This window comes from Podarcis erhardii (assembly GCF_964252035.2).
Source record: "Podarcis erhardii genome assembly, chromosome: 13".
In the NCBI taxonomy this organism is placed as follows: domain Eukaryota; kingdom Metazoa; phylum Chordata; class Lepidosauria; order Squamata; family Lacertidae; genus Podarcis; species Podarcis erhardii.
The window spans coordinates 35,801,685-35,823,643 of record NC_138502.1 but is presented as its reverse complement, the minus strand read 5'-3'; the positions used below and the strand labels follow the sequence as shown (position 1 = coordinate 35,823,643).

General features: G+C 48.0%; 1 protein-coding gene across 2 annotated transcripts in view; it reads right to left on the bottom strand.

Moving 5' to 3' along the window:
- Positions 1-7,806: 7,806 nt before the first annotated feature.
- Positions 7,807-21,959, bottom strand: part of LOC309328181 (paired box protein Pax-6-like) — a 46,496-nt gene continuing 32,343 nt past the window's right edge. The window contains exons 4-9 of one of the 2 annotated variants that reach the window (XM_081838219.1): positions 18,022-18,180; positions 14,577-14,659; positions 14,318-14,477; positions 14,059-14,156; positions 11,615-11,756; positions 7,807-7,915 (exon numbers count right to left, since the gene is read on the bottom strand). In XM_081838219.1, the coding sequence (XP_081694345.1) occupies positions 7,830-7,915; positions 11,615-11,756; positions 14,059-14,156; positions 14,318-14,477; positions 14,577-14,659; positions 18,022-18,180 (728 nt within the window). In that variant the 3' untranslated portion in view covers positions 7,807-7,829. Of the gene's footprint in view, positions 7,916-10,847; positions 11,140-11,614; positions 11,757-14,058; positions 14,157-14,317; positions 14,478-14,576; positions 14,660-18,021; positions 18,181-21,959 lie in introns of those variants that run through there. The other variant, XM_081838220.1, reaches the window with a different exon arrangement.

Sequence of the window (21,959 nt, the reverse complement as noted above, 5' to 3'; positions counted from 1 at the left end):
TGACCAGAGATAAAAAAAACTTCCATCCATTTTCTCTACACCGTTAATTATTTTACACACTTACGCATGATTTTATGCACCTCTAGCTTATCGTCAATTTTAATTATTTCTGAAGGTTTTTAATTGTTGTTGGAAACTTGTTTTATTATTTTGTAATTCGCCTTGAGGTCTTGCCCCCCCTTCAATCAAGCAGTATATAAATTTTATAGGGTGGGGCAGGGGTAGGCAACCTAAGGCCCGGGGGCAAGATGCGGCCCAATCGTCTTCTAAATATGGCCTGCGGATGGTCCGGGAATCAGCGTGTTTTTATATGAGTAGAATGTGTCCTTTTATTTAAAATGCATCTCTGGGTTATTTGTGGCGCCTGCCTGGTGTTTTTAGATGAGTAGAATGTGTCCTTTTATTTAAAATGCATATCTGGGTTATTTGTGGGGAATAGAAATTCATATATTTTTTTCCAAAACATAGTCCGGCCCACCACATGGTCTGAGGGATGGTGGACCGCCTCGCAGCTGAAATAGGTTGCTGACCCCTGAGGTGGTGATTCCTTCCCCGCTTACTTTGATATATTTTTTCTAAATTTGAACGCCCTAGTCCTCTGCTCCAATTCTCAAGAGAGTGCTCATGGAGGGCACATTCCTCCCACAACCCTTTGCAGCATCTCCCAAGTTGGCGGTACCTTTTGGGAACCGGTGCCCAGTCCCCGCTTCAACTGCACCTTGGCGCATACTCAAAAACACATGCACAAAGTGGTCCCCCACCCTTGGCCAACTGCCTCCAACCACTTCCTGCTTGCAGGTGCTCCAATCTCAGGAGGGTGTGGTGTGTTTTGTGGTTCTCACATCTTGCTGTTGGGAGGACGGGGCGGGGTGGGGGGTCTGCGGATAAACAGGAACTAAGAATAGACCCAGCCATGAGAAGAAAGACATCGCAAACAGTACCAAATTACCTTCCGAAGAAAATAGGACCCGGCGTTACTCTGAACACAGACTGAGAGCCCAGGATTTGGAATTGCCGATGTCATTGCCAATTTCCCAGTTCCCCCTTCCACCTTTTTAAGGAATGGCGGCATTTCTGACTGGGCATCTTGCAACTTGTATTAAATAAGCTTTGTCCTGGGTTGAAATTCAGCAGGTACAGTTTTCCCTCCAGCATGGATGAGCAGGGATGGGAACAGCTTCACTTATTGAACTTCTGATTGTTGTGTGACTGCTGAAGCCTAATAGATTACATCCTTATAGAACAAAAAGAATGGGGATTGGATGGGAGATGTTCCCTTCCTTTCATCCCACTCCTTCCTGCATAACATCTTATACAGATTTCCTTGCTTGCCTCATGGTCTGCATCACAATGTTGTCATTTTTGTGAACCGCTTTGGGGTTCTTTATTTGTATGTAGCATACAAATCTTGTGAAATGAATGAATGATGCAATTTTCCCCATTCCCCTGGAAGCAGCAGCTATGCTGCGATTTAAGACAACTCAGAAACTTCCAACTTCTTCAGTTGTTTACTGCTCCTCGCAGAGTTACTCTTCCCAGCAACCTTTAACAAACAGTGCCCAGAATTCTTTGACTGGGGCGTGAATGTACTTCAAACGTGCTTTAAAGATAGCGCATGTCAGCTGTGTTAAAAATAATTGCTACGAATCTTGCAAACTGCCTGATTAATTGGGGCACCCTTTTTCAAAGTTGCCCAAAACATTTTAAAATTTATTACTGTAGCTGATCATTGACAAAAAAAAAAAAATCCCCTTAAAGTTATCACCTATTTTGTCTAGGCTTATTTAATTGAGGTCATGTCACAGCCTACGACTGATTACCCGAGGGCACAAAAATGGCGCATTTCTAAGATGGCTCTTCTGACCTAATGGCTGTTGCCATTAGCTTGGCTGTTGCCAAGCACAGAGCATTTGAAAAGCAAAGAAATGTTTCTATAAAAAACGTTTTTCTCACTTGAAAATTTAACCAGCCAACTAGTCTAGTAACTTCTTAATCAACTGAAACTCACACGACTCCCTGAGAAAGATGTCTTTAATCAAGCAACTGTCCTAGAAAGTGTGTGACACCCACCCCCCAAACTCTTTTGCAATATTCTCAAGATGAAGGCTTGCAATGATACCTATAGGTTTTGTGTACCAGCTGCTGTTCCAAGTAACATACTCCTTACACCCATTTAGCATCAAAACTTTAGTGTCCAAAATCAAAGCAGCAATTGAGGTTGGCGCCAGGGATAGGCATTACTGAGCAGCAGCAAAGGCGTATACAGCTGCAAGTGGCCAACCCCTGGAACTTCCTGTCCTGCTGCTTCTCTTCTGTGTTGTCACTTCCTGCCTACCTGCCCTCTCTAATCATGCACTGACAAGAATGAGATGGATGGGCATCATCTACTTGCCTTGGGTGGTTCCATGGCCCAGATATTGAGGTAGAGGTAGAGAGCAGCAGGGCTGGGCATGAATATGAGATGAGGGCCCACTGAGGGCATCGTGCCCAATGGCTGCCCCAAAGCTTGGAGCTGGCACTGGTACCAATGGGGTGTTATGAATATCTCTTCTGACATTGAAGCTCGTGTTTGTATCTTCACCGTGAGCTAAACAGGTAGTTGTGTTACTGTAGAGTTGCGATTGTCACCTCTGTGAAACCTAGAAACAAACACCGCTGCAGCCAGGGTACAAACTGAAATTTGCACGATTCAGTTGTCTGTACAGTGGTACCTCGGGTTACATACGCTTCAGGTTACATACGCTTCAGGTTACAGACTCCGCTAACCCAGAAATAGTGCTTCAGGTTAAGAACTTTGCTTCAGGATGAGAACAGAAATCGTGCTGCAGTGGCGCGGCAGCAGCAGGAGGCCCCATTAGCTAAAGTGGTGCTTCAGGTTGAGAACAATTTCAGGTTAAGAACGGACCTCCAGAACGAATTAAGTACTTAACCTGAGGTACCACTGTATTTGCTTTTCCTAATTCAGTCAAAGCTTCTCTGGGTTGCATCCAATGCTAGTCGTTTTCAGAGCAGACCTGTTGAAATTAATGGACACAACTGACTTAGGCCTATCAATTTCAGTAACGGGACAACTGAGTTGGTTACAACCCAACGAATCGGAAAAAATCTGGATTCTTCAGTTGCACAGCTTCCTGAGAATGCTGAATAAAAGAATAAAAAATAAATCAAAGGAAGTATTTGTCTCAAAATTGGAAGTCTTTAAAATTTATCTGAAAAATAGTAATGACAGCATGAAGTCTATAGCAGCATTTGGATAACTTCAGTAGTTTTAAGTGATGGAAAACCTAGGATAGAATAAATAATATCAAAACCAAAACATGTTATAATATGGCAGTGAATAATTGATGAGAAATAGAAGTAAAGAGTAGATGGGAAGTCAGTTATATACTGTATAAAAAAGTCATTTTTATGTTAAATGTATTGTGAGAACTATTTAATGTATTATTGTTGTTTTTCTTTTCTTTTTTCCCCTTTTTAGTTGCTAGGAGGTGATGGATATTTCTTTCCTTCTATATCTTCTATATTTCTTTTTTGTGTGTGATATATTTTATATATATATATATATATATAACGCCTTCAACCTATCAAAGTCTACACGTGATCCAGAGCCATGAGACACACAGCCCTCGCTGCTGTTTAGCACCCCAAAACCACACGCACAGTTGCTTTTCCTTCTCATGCGCTCAAGGAAAAAACACCACCCCAAAAAGTGGGGGGAGTCAAGGGCAGGATGCTTGCTGAGCAAAGAGTATAGGACAAACAGAAAACACCCTTGAAATAGCTATAAATGTGTTGATGCACAAGAAGGCATCAGAAAGAGAACAACAGCAAACTGCAATAACGGCATGTAATGGACAGGGTTTTCAAAGTTCACACATGATATCCAAAGCTATAATCCAACCACATCCATCTCAAGAGCTTTTGAGTTTTGCTTTGTTTTAATAAATCTTAAAACTTGTGTTTGTTAAATTTTGCTGCCTCCCTTGTTTTATCTGGAATGATCTGCCAATGTGAGTTCTCTCCATTTCTCATTCCCCACCCCCCAATCTGAAATTCAGTTCTCCACATTTTGGCAACAATATGCAATTTGTGGTTGTTTTTTTTAAAAAAAAAATGCTCATGAAAATTATTCAGTATTATTTCTCCTAATAAATACATTTTTTGTATGCAGTTGTGACAAGTGTGCACATTTTTGTGAGCAGTTTCTCTTAATAGGATGTGTTAATGCACACTTTCCCCTTATACATACATTTTGTAAATTCTGGTTGGAAAACTGCCACACAAAATTCGGATAGGTGCGAATTTGGAAGGATAGGTATGTTTTGGTTCTTATATTGTTTCGACAAGTGCAGATTTGATCGATTCTGCTTCAAATGCAAACTGAATTGAATTTCTCCTGCATCCTTATTTTGATCATCAGTACCTTTGTATCGGGACGCAGGTGGTGCTGTGGGTTAAACCACAGAGCCTAGGACTTGCTGATCAGAAGGTCAGCGGTTCGAATCCCCGCGACGGGGTGAGCTCCCGTTGCTCAGTCCCTGCTCCTGCCAACCTAGCAGTTCGAAAGCACGTCAAAGTGCAAGTAGATAAATAGGTACCGCTCCGGCAGGAAGGTAAATGGCGTTTCCGTGCGCTGCTCTGGTTCGCCAGAAGCAGCTTAGTCATGCTGGCCACATGACCCGGAAGCTGTATGCCGGCTCCCTCGGCCAATAAAGTGAGATGAGCGCTGCAACCCCAGAGTTGGCCACGACTGGACCTAACAGTCAGGGGTCCCTTTACCCTTACCTTTGTATCAGAGATGGGAACCTTCTGCCCTCCAAACGTTGCTGTACTACAACACCCATAACCTTCGGTCATGCTGGCTGGGGCTGATATTAGTTGGAATCCTGAAACATCTGGAGAGTCAAAGTTTCTTCTCAGTCCTATTTACACTCAGGGTGCCTACAAACTGTCACTATTTCACAGGAGGGATTCAGAGCACAGAAATTTAAGCTTTGCACAAGTTAAAGAGGAATAAAGTGCAACAAACCTTTTTTTTTTTTAAAGGAACTATTTGCAGATGAGAAACTGTGGAACGAACGAAACAATTAGTGGGAAGATGTGTAAATATCCTGTAAGCAAATGAGGCTGAATGCTTATTGTCATAGAACTGCCCCATAAACAAACAAGAGAGAAGGCTCAATAAAGACCAGGACAGTCAAACCTCCAACTAAGTCCTATGCAAATAAATCAGAATGACTGCAGAATAAACTTCTGAAGGAGCTCACAACTGTTTCCAATATTGTTTGGCGTTCTTCTCCCAAATGAATGACCCAGCAGCTATGGGTGTAGCTAGGATTTTTGGGGTGGGGAGGCCATTTGTTGTGGGGGGCAGAACCTCAGTTAGCTATGTATTTTTATTTATAGGCGGGTCCCTCACCGTGAGAAGTGAAGTTACAAGGAACCAGGCCGAGGGCCTTCTTGGTAGTGGCACCCACCCTGTGGAACGCCCTCCTGTCAGATGTCAAGGAAATAAACAACAATCTGACTTTTAGAAGGCATCTGAAGGCAGCCCTGTTTAGGGAAGTTTTTAATGTTTGATGTTTTATCGTGTTTTTAATATTCTGTTGGGAGCCGCCCAAAGTAGCTGGGGAAACCAAGCCAGATGGGTGGGGTGTATATATTGCCTATGCCCATGCCAGCAGCCACAACTGTCCCAGCAAGTTCAATTTTCTTTAAAAAAACAGGTGCCAAAACCCCACGAGCATCTCCCTTGTTTTCTTATACTGTGGTACCTCGGGTTACATACGCTTCAGGTTACAGGCTCCGCTAATCCAGAAATAGTACCTCGGGTTAAGAACTTTGCTTCAGGATGAGAACAAAAATCGTGCGGCAGGGGGAGGCCCCATTAGCTAAAGTGGTACCTCAGGTTAAGAACAGTTTCAGGTTAAGAATGGACCTCCAGAACAAATTAAGTTCTTAACCCGAGGTACCACTGTAATAGCAATGGTGCCCACCTGACAGGTGCCGGAACTGAGTTCTTGTTGAGTTCCAGCTTGTTCCAGACCTCACATCTATAGGTTGACCACCTTCTCCTCCTGGGGGGTCTAGACTCTGCCACTGTGCCACACCGGCCACAACTGAGATAGCACAGCGGAACCACACAGACTCACACGCAGCGTTATTTACACGGGTCCTTTATTAACACACGTGAAAACAGTTTGCGCCTACGGGTGGTAGCGTGCATGTGTGGGTGGTCAGAGGGCCATTTTGTGCAGGTCAGAGAGAGAGGGGGGAGGTCCCTAGCCCTTCGGGATCCGTGTGAAAACGCAGCTAAGTGAAATCCATGCGGGGATCGGGGAGAGGAGAAGAGGGGAACGGAGAAGGCGAGGCAGAGTGAACGAAGAGACAGGTGGGGAGCGGTTTATAGGACCAGCTTGCAAAGGGGAAGAGTGACTAAACTCTGCGCACCCAGGAAGTAACGCTACAGCAACGATCCCCAATCTGCAGGGGGGACCCCCAAGGCCTCGTACGAAGGCCATCTATCCCATAAGACTCTACAAGGGGGCAGAAAATGGGAAGGGTCAGTGCTTGGCACCAACTGACAAGGGTCAGATTTAAGAAACTTCCGTCGGGTGGTACATCACGGTGACCACAAAGTCTGTTGGTGATAGTGGGCATTACTGAGCAGTTAAGCTGCTCCCTGTGCTTTTTCCAGCCTCCGTGGGTGTGGGTGGAGACTGTCCGTTGGCAAGTCCTATCCAACTGAGAGAGAGAGAGACAGAGAGCGATGCAGAAGAGCTGTAAAGAGCTGTCTGATCTTCGGCTGGCAGAGCGGCCAAGGAGACATGAGTGGATTTGGAGGTGTAGAACTGATGTTGCTGTGAGTCTAGCAATATATTTTGTCAGAAGTTGCCCAGAGTGGCTGGGGCAACCCAGTCAGATGGGCGGCATATCAGTAATAAGATGTTGATGGTGATTCTTCCAAATCACTCCGCCCAACCTCCACCCCTTGCAACAGCTTGAAAGGGGACTAGTGTGTAATTTTCCCCATGTGATCCTTCACTGGTACTCAATTAGACAATTATTTTCACAGGATTCCAATGCGGCCGTTGCCAAGTTTCTTCTCCTGGCACTTGCCCCGATGTTTGCTTTAGATTTCAAGGTTTGTCCGGCCTTTTCAAGGTTCAATCTTTCCTCCAGCTCCCCAAAGGGTCATCAGCTCTCTCCCCGGTCTGCCCCAAATCCTCTGTGCTGAATCCCCAATGTTTCCTCTATCTTCCTGCCATACTTCCGGCAGTTCCCCTTTCCCCACTCCCCTAGCTCTTAGTGCCATCTAAAGGGCAAGGTGGGAGGTGGAGAGGAAAGAGAGGGAAGGAGAAAGTCCCGAGACAGAATGTGGATTGGGAAGAAAGAGACAAGATGACCAAAGGACGGTCCCCACTCCCCCGATGGCGCACGCATGATGCGCACACCGAGGGAAAGAGGAGGCCTGCCACCAAACACACAGACGTGGTTGCCTAACATAGATACACAAAGTTGAGGAAGGCCCTCTCCAATGCTCCTTCCCCCAGATATTGCCATTCCCCTCCCCGCTGCGGAAGGAAAGTCCCTGTACGTTTAAAGCACATTATGTCCCCCAAAGAATCCTGGGAATCATAGTTTGTTAAGGGCGCAGTAAACTGTAGCTCCAGCAGGGATGAACAAACACTTCCCAAGATTCTCTGGGGGAAGCCATGCGCTTTAAATGTGTGGCGTGTAAAGCAGCCGATTCATCTCCCCCTTTCCTTCCGCCATCCGTTTCCACCCCCGCCCCGTCCCCCTGTCCCCAGCCTGTTCCACTTCTTTCCTCACTGTAACCTTGGCCAATACTGGGCAAGGTCAGGGTCCCCACCAGGGACTTGGACAGGAACAGACACTCCTGGAGAGATTAACCCTAGAGAGAGAGAGAGAGAGAGAGAGAGAGAGAGAGAGAGAGAGAGAAGAGGAAAATAGTCAGGAAATACAGTAGTACCTCAGGTTACAGACGCTTCAAGTTACAGACACTTCAGGTTACAGACTCTGCTAACCCAGAAATAGTACCTCAGGTTAAGAACTTTGCTTCAGGATGAGAACAGAAATTGTGCTCCGGCTGTGCGGCGGCAGCAGGAGGCCCCATTACCTAAAGTGGTGCTTCAGGTTAAGAACAGTTTCAGGTTAAGAACAGACCTCCAGAACGAATTAAGTACTTAACCTGAGGTACCACTGTATAAATATTGGGTTGCAGCACTAAGTAGCTTGTTTCATTGGTGCAAAGTGGTTGCACAACCAAATTCTCATACCCCACAAGTGTCCCAGGACATCACACTTCCCCCACCCCACGAGAGCGTGGCAACCATTTGGGGTGCCACGATTTTGCACCTCAAGTGCTTTTTTCAGGGCATGGTGAGAAAAAAGTGCTTCCGTTGGTCTCCCATGATCTCCCACAGGTCACATGACTCCCGTGGGAGCATGGCCAGGAAGCCCTGTGTCCCAGTTTTGAGATTCAACATGTTGGAGGGTATGAACACTGCCTACTCTCCTACCTGCTGCACGCCCCCCAAATCTGTTCCAGGGGCTCCCCCAACCCTCCGCAGCAAATTTGGGATTTGCCCAAGCATCCATTCATCCTTGCACGGACGAAGTAAATACGTTGGGTACCACCCTTCATGAACCAACTGTGCCAAACTGAAAAACTAAATATGTTGGGGTCAGTGGCCTATTGTATTCAAAGCATTTAGGATTTGAGGAGCAAACCACGTTTTTGCCCTAGTGAACTACCCTGACTGCAAGGAAGGCAACGAAAGAATTAATATTCTGACAAAGGTTAAGGAAGGACAAGTCCCTTGCAGAGGTTTTTGAGGTCCTGAAAGATACGTTGCGACCTGCTCCTTTGATTTCAACAACTGCCTTGTTAACGGCAATTTGTGAAAGGAAGGGCAGGTCCGTATACTACCCGCTGCTGTCTAAATCAAGACAGCCAGGAAGGAGGTGAAATGTCCCCTCCCAACAGCTCAATACTTCCACACAAACGCCTGCCTCCTGCTCTGAGAATCCAGAGGTTATAGACAGACATGGCTTCACTAGGTGGACGAGGGTTTTCTGCTGCACAGTTTAGGACAGGGGTCAGCAAACATTTTCAGCAGGGGGCCAGTCCACTGTCCCTCAGACCTTGTGGAGGGCCGGACTATATTTTGAAAAAAGAAAAAAACCAAATTTCTATGCCCCACAAATAATCCAGAGATGCATTTTAAATAAAAGGACACATTCTACTCATGTAAAAACACCAGGCAGGCCCCACAAATAACCCAGAGATGCATTTTAAATAAAAGGGCACATTCTACTCATGTAAAAACACGCTGATTGCCAGACCATCCGCGGGCCAGATTTAGATGGCGATTGGGCTGGATCCGGCCCCTGGGCCTTAGTTTGCCTACCCATGGTCTAGGTACTCCTTATCTGACTACTGAAATACCTTAGTTTTCTTTCTTTCCCCCCAAAGCTTATGTGTACACCTGATTTGCAGAGTGGTCCTATTAAGTCCCGCTGTGCTCAATGGAACTTGCTCTCAGGTAAATGTGCACAAGAATACAGCTGTTAATTGTTTACACCCTGACCAGTGCAAAAGACACAGGTCTCAAGACACATCAGCAGTTGCTGAAAGGAAAAAGCAAGAACTTAAAAAAATATAGAAGTCCACACTTTGCTTATTAACAGGCAAGAGTTCTGGGGGACGCACATGCTTCTAAACACGGGTGTTTCTAAGGTTAGATTAGAATCTAATCTTAGTAGAGTCTAATAAAGGCATTCAATATTGCAGTTCTTGTTTTTTGACAGCCATACCTCATATGGTATGCATACACTCCATACCTTTAAAGCACATAGCTTCCCCACAAACAATCTGTAGCTTATCCTTCACAACGCTGCAATACCTAGCACCTACCAAAAAAAAATTATAGTTCCCAGAATTATCTGCAGGATGCCATGTGCTTTTAATGTACAGTGCGTATGCAGGTTATATTACATTACCCCAGTTCTTATGTCTGTCCTCTCTGTGTCACTCGGGTTTGATCAAGATTTCCCTATCCTTATGAAATTAAAATAAAAACTTATCCTATCTTGCCTGCAGACTATTAGGCAAGAAAGACAGGGAAGATATGACCTGCGTATTGAGTAAAGTAAAGGTAAAGGGACCCCTGACCATTAGGTCCAGTCGTGGCCAACTCTGGGGTTGCGGCACTCATCTCGCTTTATTGGCCGAGCGAGCTGGCGTGCAGCTTTCGGGTCATGTGGCCAGCATGACTAAGCCGCTTCTGGCAAACCAGAGCAGCGCACGGAAACGCCTTTTACCTTCCTGCCGGAGCGGTACCTACTTATCTACTTGCACTTTGACGTGCTTTCGAACTGCTAGGTTGGCAGGAGCTGCGACTGAGCAACAGGAGCTCACCCCATCGTTGGGATTCAAACCGCCGACCTTCTGATTGGCAAGTCCTAGGCTCTGTGGTTTAACCCACAGCGCCACCCGTGTCCCTAATTGTATTGAGTACACTTCTGCAAATAATATATTGTGCTTGCATGGGAGGCAGACAATAGAGTCCTGTGGCAAAAGTGTCCAGACACAACAGCATGCTTCTTGTGCATGAGAAGCTCCCATTCCAGGGCTTATTTGCAGATGTGCAAGCAGCAAGGCATGCAGAGAGCTGCTCTGTGCTTCAGCATTTGCCAGAGCAAAGGGAAACTGCAGGGACAAAGCTGCAGCCAGAGTGGAAGGGGATGCCCACAGAGCTCAAATGGCAGAGAGCAAACGCCACTGATGCAGTTCTGTTCTGAAGCTGTAGCTCAGTGACAACGACTCTGGTCCGAAATCCTGGAGAACTGCTGCCAGTGAATGTATCGGCCACATACTGCGTTAGGTGGACCAATCATGGTCTGAATGAGTATAATTTCTTATGCTCCTGTGCAGTAGGACAGGGCTGGACAGCCACACCCCAAATCCCAAAACTGGAGTGGATTATGTCCGACCATTTGAAAGAAAGAAAAAAGTTACTTCCAGCTTTCACCCAGTTGCCTGGCTTTTGCAGAATTCAAAATTTCATGTTCAGTATCTTTTCCTTCTTGGGGCTGACTATTGGCTTGTGGTCTCTATAAAGGAAGAGTCTAAGTCAGAGTGCGGTAGCTGAAATTATGCTAGGCGTATGTGCACATCAGCCTTGACAAGTGAAAAACACACTGTTTGTTTTAGCAGAACCTGACAACACGTGTTTTTAACTAGCGCTCCAACATCGCAAGAACTGGAAAGTTGTTTTATTTACACTTTATGCAGAAGGTGGGATTTCTAAAAATGCATACTAGAAGCCACATTATTCATTTCACAATATAATCACTGCCCAGGAAGGATTCCAGCATTCCTTGTGCTTCTTCCTACATGGTTTTATATGGTTGGCTTTTTTTGGGGGGGTGTTACTTCCCATGGCTGTTAAGCAACTGTGGCTGACCAGTGCCCCATCTCCTCTTCCCCACCAGTTGCTGCAAACCCTGCTTTATCCCAGATCCCTGGTGTCAGGCTCCCATCCCTTCCCTCGCTCCACACCGGCCATTCCCCCAGCCCTTCTGTTACCAGTAGAGGCCCCGTTGCTGGAGCTCAGGTTATGAGAGGAGAGCTGGGAGGGCGTGTATGAATCATAGCTTCGCACGGACGAGCCGCCGGGGAGCATGCAGGAGTAAGACGACGTCTGGCTGGCCACGGGGGGCACGGCCTGCTGTTGGGGGCAGACAAGATGCGACAGAGGAAAGGAGGTTAGCAGCAGCAAAGGATCTCCATCAGCCTTCCTGCCTGCCTGGCCCTGAACATGTGTCTTTAAGGCAGGTGTCTTCAGCTCCAGGGTGTGGCACCTCAGGCCACGCCCCTCTCCCCAGGCCACACCTCCTCTCCCCAGGCCACACCCCTCGCTGGTCCTGCTTCACATCCCAGGTGTCTTTGCCTGGCTAGGACATGGAATCTTGAACTCCGATAATGCCTCTTCCTCGTCTGGATGGAAGACCTCTGAAGATGGTTCAGAAACTTCAGCTGGTGCAGAATTCAGCGGCCAGGTTGCTCACCGGAGTGAGACGGTTTGAGCATATTACACCGATCCTGGTCCAACTGTACTGGCCACCAATTAGTTTCCAGGCCCTATTCAAAGTGCTGGTTTTGACCTGTAAAGCCTTAAACGGCTCAGGACCAAAATGCCTCAAGGACCGCCTCTTTCCATATGAATCTACCCAGACCCTGAGATCATCTTCTGAGGCCCTCCGTCATGTGTCTCCTCCTCAAGAGCTCCGGAGGGTGGCAACATGAGAACGGGGCCTTCTCTGCAGTGGCTCCCTGTCTGTGGAATGCTCTCCCCAGGGAAGTTCGCCTGGCACCTTCATTATACAACTTTAGGTGCCAGGCAAAAACGTTCCTTTTTAACCAGGCCTTTGATTGATCCAATTTTACATCCTATGCCCTTTTAAAATGTGTTTTTTTTGGGGGGGGCTATAGGGTTGTTGTTTTTATTTTTATTAGGTATTTTGTCGTTTTATATCTTGATTTTATTCTGTGAACCGCCCTGAGACCCCCAGGTATAGGGTGGTATATAAACTCAGTAAATAATAATAATAAATAATAATAAACTAGCCCAGTGTTTCCCTAAGTGGGCAGGACGAGGGCACTGGAATGATCCAGGGGGGCGGTAGTAGCTTCAGGAGCAATTGCGTAGCATTGGTTACCTCATTGCAAGGAGTGAGGTTACAGGGAACCAGACAGAGGGCCTTCTCAGTAGTGGCGCCCGCCCTGTGGAATGCCCTCCCTTCAGATGTGAAGGAAATAAGCAGCTATCTTATCTTTAAAAGACACCTGAAGGCAGCCCTGTTTAGGGAAGTTTTTAATACTATATTTTTCGCTCTATAAGACGCACCAGACCACAAGACGCACGTAGTTTTTGGAGGAGGAAAACAAGAAAAAAATATTCTGAATCTCAGAAGCCAGAACAGCAAGAGGAATTGATGCGCAGTGAAAGCAGCAATCCCTCTTGCTGTTCTGGCTTCTGGGATAGCTGCGCAGCCTGCATTTGCTCCAGAAGATGCACACACATTTCCCCTTACTTTTTAGGAGGGAAAAAGTGAGTCTTGTAGAGCAAAAAATACGGTATTTAATGCTGTATTGGTTTTAACACTCGATTGGGAGCCGCCCAGAATGGCTGGGGAAACTCAGCCAGATGGGCAGGGAATAAATAATAAATTCTTATTCTTATTGGATAAAAACAAGGGGGCAGTGGAAGCATTAAGAAAGAAAAGAAGAAAAGAGAATTAGGAAAAACTATTCGTACATTTTTATCTGTTGTGTAATGACACTTAACCGCCAGGTGAGGCGCCGTTGCGGAATGGCAAAAAATGCCTCCCCTGGATCCTACAGTTGTGCTGGAGGCGAGGGGCTTTCCTGGGATTGGGTGGGCCCTTTTCGGCTTCATCCAGGCCTAGGTAGCGGACCGCCACTTGCCTGCCTATTTGTCCAATGGCAGGCAGGCTGCGGCTTCAAGGTGTCTGGTTTACAATATCTCCCTTTGTTACGTCCCAGGACATAGGACGTAGAAATACAGATACATAAAAGAATGCACATTTGTCACTGCATCTTTCTGTTTGTTCGCTTAAAGAAGGTAGATTTCTAGGGGGATGGGGTAGGCCAAATAAGTTTGGGAACCTCTGAACTTTCACCTCTAGCAAAACAACCTCTAACAATAGGAAAGATTCTCATCTGTTGCCCCGCCCACTTTTTGCATTTGGCCCCACCCACCCCGGCATGTGGCCCTCAGAAGCTTGTCCAGAAGGGAATGCATAGCTGTCAACTTTCAGAATTGAAAATAAGGGATCAGCAGCCTCACCTATCCCGGTGACAGTCTACAGGATATCTAACAATCCGGGATAGCAGCGGGAAGCAACGGGAAACGGCGCTGGAATAAGGGAATTTCCCGCAAAAAAAGGGAAGGTTGATAGCTATGGGAATGTGGCCTTTGGTCTGAGAAGGGGTTCTGAGAAGCTTACCTGGATAGGGAGGCTGTTGGCCATAGAGAAGGTGGGCAAGGGTGGAAGGGCGCCATAGTTGTTGCTGAGGGCACTTTCCGTACGGCCCAACATGGTGCCTGTAACAGAGAGAGAAGTCATGTGGTTGTCGATGGTGGATAGCCCTTCTTACTGGGAGCCAGGGCCATGTTCAATAGGGCCTCACCGAGACAGACAGGGATGGGTTAGCCAAGAAAGAATGGGGTAATGGGAACGAGTCAGCCGGATCCACGGCCCTCACCTGACCCCGTCGGCTGGGGGAGGGACTGGTAGACAGTGCTGCCCGCGGAGCCAAAACTGCTGTTTATGCTCAGGTGGCCCCCGGTGCCCCCTGCCTGGCGCCTCTGGTTCCTTAGCTTCTCCTCCCGGCGCCACTTAGCTCGGCGGTTGGAGAACCAGACCTGGATGGGGGGGGAAGAACAGTGGAATGGAATCAACGGGGAATGAGAAGGAAGTGTAGGTTGGCCTGTCCCACAGCCGAGTGGATCCCCTTGCCATACCTGGATCCGGGCCTCCGGGAGGTCGATCTTTGCTGCCAGGCGTTCACGGGCAAAGACGTCGGGGTAGTGAGTGCGCTCAAATTCTGTGGAAGATGGGAGGGCAAGGGAGTCAGAGTTTTGGAGACATGTTCCCCCTGTTTCCCCATCATTTATAGCCCCTGGTGAAGTAGAACCTTGTCCCATGTTCTTACACCCTATTATAGCATGCCTTAAGGGGCATAGGACTGCCATATTACTTTGTCAGTGCTCACATTCCTTATAGCGCCAGCAAAGTATATCTGAATCGATCTGCAAAACTGTACCATGGGCTTGCAACTATTTGTTAGCTGAATACAACAAGTAGGGTATGTATTGGCATAGCTGTCAACTTTTCACTTTTCTTGCGAGGAATCCTATTCGGAATAAGGGAATTTCCCTTTAAAAAAGGGAAACGTTGACAGCTATGTGTATTGGAAGGGTGGCAGTGTAGAACCATCTCCTGCCCACTAGTGGAGCACAGGGGTATTGCATCCTCCAGGTAGCTCACACCTGCTGTTCACTTCTGCACAGATGCTCTCAGCCTTCTGCTGGGGTTTAACAACCCTGCAGATGTCATCCACTCTGTCACCTACTGTCATGCCCACAGGATCTAACTTCCCCTTTTCAGGGGATGAGACCTTGGGCTTTGAGGAATTGCCCATGGCGCTAACCATGATTAGGCCTGCTTGGACCAGTTCAGGAGGAAGACACTCTGCCAAGCAGCATCGCTTCTCTGACTCCGAGGACTCTGGTCCAGAAGCTCAACAAGAACCAACATTCTCTGTGCCATAGAAATCTATAGCTGCCGAAGCAGGCAAGGCCCCTTTGATCAGAAGCAGGGGATGTCCACTAACTCCACACTCCCGCAGCTGCTTCTTCCTTCTTGTCTTCTTTTATAGCTCCCTGGAACTATGTTACACAGAAAAATTAGCATCTACTACCAGAAGCAAGCAAGGGATGTGGGTGGCGCTGCGGGTTAAACCACAGAGCCTAGGACTTGCCAATCAGAAGGTCGGTGGTTCGAATCCCCGCGACGGGGTGAGCTCCCGTTGCTCGGTCCCTGCTCCTGCCAGCCTAGCAGTTCGAAAGGACATCCAAGTGCAAGTAGATAAATAGGTACTGCTCCGGCGGGAAGGTAAACGGCGTTTCCATGCGCTGCTCTGGTTCGCCAGAAGCGGCTTAGTCATGCTGGCCACATGACCTGGAAGCTGTACACCGGCTCCCTTGGCCAATAAAGCGAGATGAGTCCCGCAACCCCAGAGTCGGTCACGACTGGACCTAGTGGTCAGGGGTCCCTTTTCCTTTACCAGAAGCAGGCAGCATGGGCTGCAGATTCTCTGCTTCCAATACATGAGGGCCTGGCGGGCAAAGACAACTCTCTCTAGAGCAGCCTTTCTCAACTTTTGGGTCCCCAGGTGTTGTTGGACTACTACTCCCATCATCCCTGAGCTCTGGCCTTGCCAGCTAGGTTTGATGGGAGTTGTAGTCCAACAACATCTGGGGACCCACAGGTTGAGAAAGGCTGCTCTAAACCAATCTGTCCAGCTCTTGACCACACACCCCCTGCTCTCCCTAGGCCTTCCTCCACACCTTCCTTGAGTGTTTTTGCCTGGCTTGAATGTGTCCTTGATCTCTGCTCCTGCCTCTTGTTCACCCAGATGGAGAGTAAGAGAGCAGGGAATGTGTGGAAACTAGCCTACGGTACATAATTCACATCCATAGCTCTGCCCACTGGCCCCGTCCACCATGCTCAGGTTGGCCAGAAGAGAATGCAGCCTTCAGGGTGCAAATGGTCCCCTATCCCTGCAGACCAGCTTATTGTTTAAAAGTGGCACGGCTTGCAAGGCAAGGTCAAGAAAGCAAGCTGTGCCATCAAGGCTGCAGTACCACTCTGGCCCACCAGATGGCCACACACATCTTCTCCTCTTAGGTCCCACCTTGATATAACAAGACAGCCGCAACTGATTAAAAAAAATTATTACATTGTCAGCGAAGTGCCTCTGAACATACGCAGAGTTACCGTTTCTCATGAGAGGAGCCTGGTTTTTCGGAAAACAAAATATCAATCTAAATCACACCGTCCAGTTGTTCAGAAGTTTAAGGATATCCACTGTGTGAGATTTAGTGCGATCCATACTGAGCGTAACTGTCTTCCCACAAAAATTTCTTCTGCCGCCACTGACAGCGCCAGGGGAGTTTTAAAAGCTGCACTCGTGGCAGCACTGGCGCCTTATCTGCAACTCCTGTTTGAATGGGATGTTCTTAAAGGTAGGTCCAGTCATGGCTGACTCTGGGATTGCGGCGCTCATCTCGCTTTATTGGCCGAGGGAGCCGGTGTACAGCTTCCGGGTTATGTGGCCAGCATGACTAAGCCGCTTCTGGCAAACCAGAGCAGCGCACGGAAACGCCGTTTACCTTCCCGCCGTTTACCTATTTATCTACTTGCGCTTTGACGTGCTTTCAAATCACTAGGTTGGCAGGAGCTCACCCCGTCGCAGGGATTCGAACCGCCAAACTTCTGATCGGCAAGCCCTAGGCTCTGTGGTTTAACCTACAGCACCACCCGCATCCCAGGATGCATCAAAAAGACCTTGGTTTTCCCCCTCTATCTTCTTCACCTGCCGTCATATAACAAGTCAGTGTAGGTAACAGAAGGAAGAGACTACAGGAGTCACCCTGTTTAGCATCGTGAGGACACAAAACCCATTTGGAGGGAACTGCAACTTGGGAAGAATTGAGAGGCTATACCCATGGAAGGCTAGCGCGGGTCATGGGGTCTCCCACATCAATAAAACACACACGCACAATCTCTTCCTAATTCACATGTACACAGTGCAGGCTTTCCAAGTAGGAAATCAAATATGGATGGAATAAGAAGATTTCCAGCCATAACCTGCCTGATAAGGATGGCAACCCCTCAGCTGAGATGCACCTCAGGGTGAAGGTAAGCGGACTCAAGTCTTGGACTCCAAGCCTAACCGGATGGATGGCTCTCTGGATAGCTCAGTTGGGGGGCTGGCAATGCCAAGGTTGCAGGTTTGATTCCCGTACGGGACAGCTGCATATTCCTGCATTGCAGGGGGTTGGACTACAATTAGCTATGAATTGTAAGGTGGCAACGGCACATATGTGCAGATAGAAAGTGGCGCTACCCACCTCTGCACACCATTTATCAGAGGCAATTGCCATGTGTTCAATGTGGAATGGATGAGTCTGCATTGTTTACCTTTAAGAAATGCTCTCTCAGTTGCACCTCAGTTAATGCACACACACGATGTGCACACACATCTGCTAACAGTGCAAACAGCAGACGCCGTTTTTCTTTCCCTCGCTCAAAACGCTCCAGTTCGGGCTGCTAACCAGAAAGATGAAATTCTAGCCAGCTGGCAACCTCACCTGATGTCAGCCACCTCCGTCCCTTCCTCACCTTTCTCCAGCGCCTCTATCTGCTCCTGGGTGAAAGACGTCCGGTTCCTTTGCAATTTGCGCTTCAGCTGCAAACGTATTTGGGACTCGTCTAGGTCTTGGGTGCTTGCACCTTGCGGGTGCTCAGGGTCCAAGCCACTCTCCAGCTGTTGGCAACTATCTGGTGGTTGGATTGCAGAACGGAGATATGAAGAAAGGAAGGCAAACACCCCCACCCCCATCCAGCCCCCTTACATCATCTTCATTTATTAATCATGATTCCTATTGCATGTTAAATGTGCAAGGTGGTTGTAATTGTTATTGAGAATGAACTAGTATGGTAGGCTAGGACTGGGGAGATCCAGGTTCAAATCCTGGTCAGTTATAGTATTATTATTATTATTATTATTATTATTATTATTATACCATCTTGTATTGTTGTTGTTGCTGTTGCTGCTGTTAGATTATCATCATCATCATACCATCCTTCATCCGCAGATCTCAGGCCAGTTCACAACATAAGATTACAATATACAGTGTGGTACCTTGGTTCTCAAACGTCTCCCTTGACAAACATTTTGGAACCCAAACGCCGAAATGCTTCCGTTTTCAAACGCGCCTCGGAAGTCAAACGGCTTCCGCTGTGTCTTTTTCAATTTTCTCAATTGAATCTGCCGACAGCCCTTTGTGTCTCAGTTTTCAAACATTTCAGAACTCGAACGGTCTTCCGGAACAGATTATGTTCGAGAACCGAGGTACCACCGTATATATATATATAAAATACATAATAAAAATAAGAACAAAAGCAAACCAGTAATTCCCCTCCTCAAGCACATTTAAAAGGACATTTCTTGCCAAAGGCCTGGTTGAAGATGAATTTTTTCACCCGGCGTCTAAAGGTGTATATCTCACCCCTTCTTTAAGGTGCTCAAGACAGTAGTGCGCATGGTCCCACCTCCCCCTATGTTATCCTCACAACAACCCTGTGAGGGAGGCTAGGCTGAGAGAGAGACAGTGCCCGGCCCAAGGTTGCCCAGTGAGCACTGTGCACTGATTTGAAGCCAAGGATCCACAGTCCTAGCCACACGCTCAAAGTACTAAACCGTGCCAGTTCTCTCAGCACACCAGTGACTCACTGCAAATCTGAACCCAGGACTTCTGAGGAAGGGCTACAGTTCATTGGCACAGCGTCTCATTTGCATACAGAAGATTCCGGGTTCAACCCCCTGCATCTTCAGTTAGGCCTAAGAGAAGCCTGTCTGAAACCCTGGACAGTCATGAATTTGTCCAATCCTCTTTTAAAGCCATACAGGCTGTCACAGGCATTTCACACGAGCCAATCCCAGAGTTAAACTGTGCACTGTGTGTCTCCCCACCACATCCCACAAATACCTTAATTTACCACAGTTCCTACCCACCCTCCCCAACGAAAACAAATTTCCTGTGTCAGGTGGGGAAATAGCCTATCCAAATAACATTAGGCAGACTCGCCAAAGTCAGACCAGAATCGAACCTGCATAATTTTTATTCCAACCTCGGAAGGGGAGATTTTAGGGGCGGATTTTTGAACCTGAGGAAACCCCTGATTGCCTCTGCAAAAACTGGCACAGTTGGGCAGTTGCCCCAATAGGCGCTCCATTTTGATTTCCCATGATGCTCTAGTGTACCATTTCTCTGGGGCACTATGAGACATTAAAATGTCGGCTTTGGTTATTATGTGTTTTAATACAGTGGTACTTCAGGTTAAGTACTTAATTCCGTTCTTAACCTGAAACTGTTCTTAACCTGAAGCACTACTTTAGCTAATGGGGCCTCCTGCTGCTGCCGCCGGAGCACAATTTCTGTTCTCATCCTGAAGCAAAGTTCTTAACTTGAAGCACTATTTCTGGGTTAGCGGAGTCTGTAACCTGAAGCGTATCTAACCCGAGGTACCACTGTACTATAAACAGCTCTGTGATCTTCGGGTGAAGGGTGGCATATAAATTAAATTAAATATATATAAATGTTTTCCCTTCCTCACCTCTTGTTAACTCTGCAAAGGCTTTGCTGACCAAGCCGGGCCACTAGAGGGGATCATGCCCAGGGTACCCCCACACCTAGAGCCAGGCCACAGGGGGTTACACCCCTAAACTCCTCCACCCCAAACCCCCCATCTTCCATCTCAGGCCTGCATCCCACATGCCTTCATCCTACTGACCAAGAGTGCCGGCTCCTGTGGGCCGATGCACTTTGGAGTCCCCCAATCTATTTTTGAGGGACACGGCTTCCTCGGTGTTCAGAGGGCTCCATGTCACGACATCGCGTCCGGCCCCCTCAAACCTCCAGAGAAGTTGGTGTCTCTGCTACTGACCTCTAAGCCTTGCTTTCCACACACACACACACACACACACACACACACACACACACACACCACTCCTCTCTCATCCTATCTCTTCCCCCCCAGGGCTAACTGGTATGGTGCTTGTTCGCAGTGACAACTGTTCGTTAATAGTTTATAAAGAGTTAATGAATGATTAATTAGCCAGTGTTAAGAATTCGTTAATCCATCGCTGCACACTCAAGGTGCAGAACCGATGCCGGTTGCCGCGTTGGGTGTCTGTGTGTGTAGAGAAATAGCCAGAGTTTTCTTCCACTGCAACCCCAAGACATATGGGGTTAAGAGTTGGGGAGAGGAAAGCCAACAAATGGAGGCAGGAAGGGGAAAGAGAGAGGCTGAGCCGATGAGGCTGAAGAGTTCAGGCCTCTTGCAAACAAGAAGTTCTCATTCAGCGAAGCGTCTTTCTTGCGTTTCCTGAGTTGGGCACGGAAGGGAGGGGGACACTTCTTTGTGGCTGGCGCAGTGCAAGGGAGACCACAGGTTTGGGGACTGGGGTCTCCAGGAGAGGGGGGTGGTGGGCGGGTTCGGGGAGCCCACAAGGGTTTAACCTTTTTATCCCAGGGGAGATGTGGTCTGAACGGTGACCTTTCTTCTGCCGCCGCGAAGCCAGGCACTCAGATCTCCGCAGGCGACGCACAGCCACGGCATCAGCCGCAGTGCTCTAATGCGAGGCGACACTGCCTGCTCCCTTGCCGCCCCCCCTTCCCCGAGTCCTTTGCAGCCCCCGAAGCAATGAGATCCAAAAGGCCCCCTTGGTGAAGAGTGTCTCTGCTTGGCCCGGGCCCAGACATAGTGTTGTCAGGATCCCTTCCCCCTTTCCCCGCTGCTCCACTTTCCGCCCCAGCCCCCAACGCACCCCCCCCCCACGACTCGCCCCGGCTCCGTCCCCACATCCCCATCAGCTCTGCTTTCTCTCTCTCTCTTTTTTTTGCTGAGAGATCTTTGCAGAATGCAGAAGGAGGAAACACACTTGTATAAGCCCGGAGGGGAAATGAGGCGGGAGGGAGGGGCGGTGGTGGTGGTTGATGTGGGTGGGGGGCGGAGGGGGGAGAGGTTGAGGAGTGAAGGGAAGTCAGAAGAGGGGAGGCCATGCATAGGATCTAAAAACAGCACAGATGGACGAACACATACAGAGAAAAACACACACAGAGAGAGAGAAACAGCAGTAGCATGGCCTGTCTTTGTAGATGGGGACCACACGATAACAGAACCCGGAACATCAGGGTGGAAGTGGTGTGGGTTGTTAGGAACAGGGCAGAAATATGTTCAGACGCGACCCTATCCAAGTTGCACTGAGAACCCAAGCACAGCTGTACTTCAAAATCTGTGCTTTTCTGCATTTTCAAACGCAGTTCATCAAACCCAAAAGAATGTGCACCCCCCAAAAAAAAGAGGCGTACAGTGGTACCTCGGGATGCGAATGGGATCCGTTCCAGAGCCCCGTTCGCATCCTGAATAGAACGGAAGACACGACTGCGCATCTGTGCATGTCGTATTTTGCTGCTTCTGCACATGCGCGTGACATCATTTTGAGCATCTGCGCATGCGCAAGCGGTGAAACCCAGAAGCAACGCGCTCCGTTA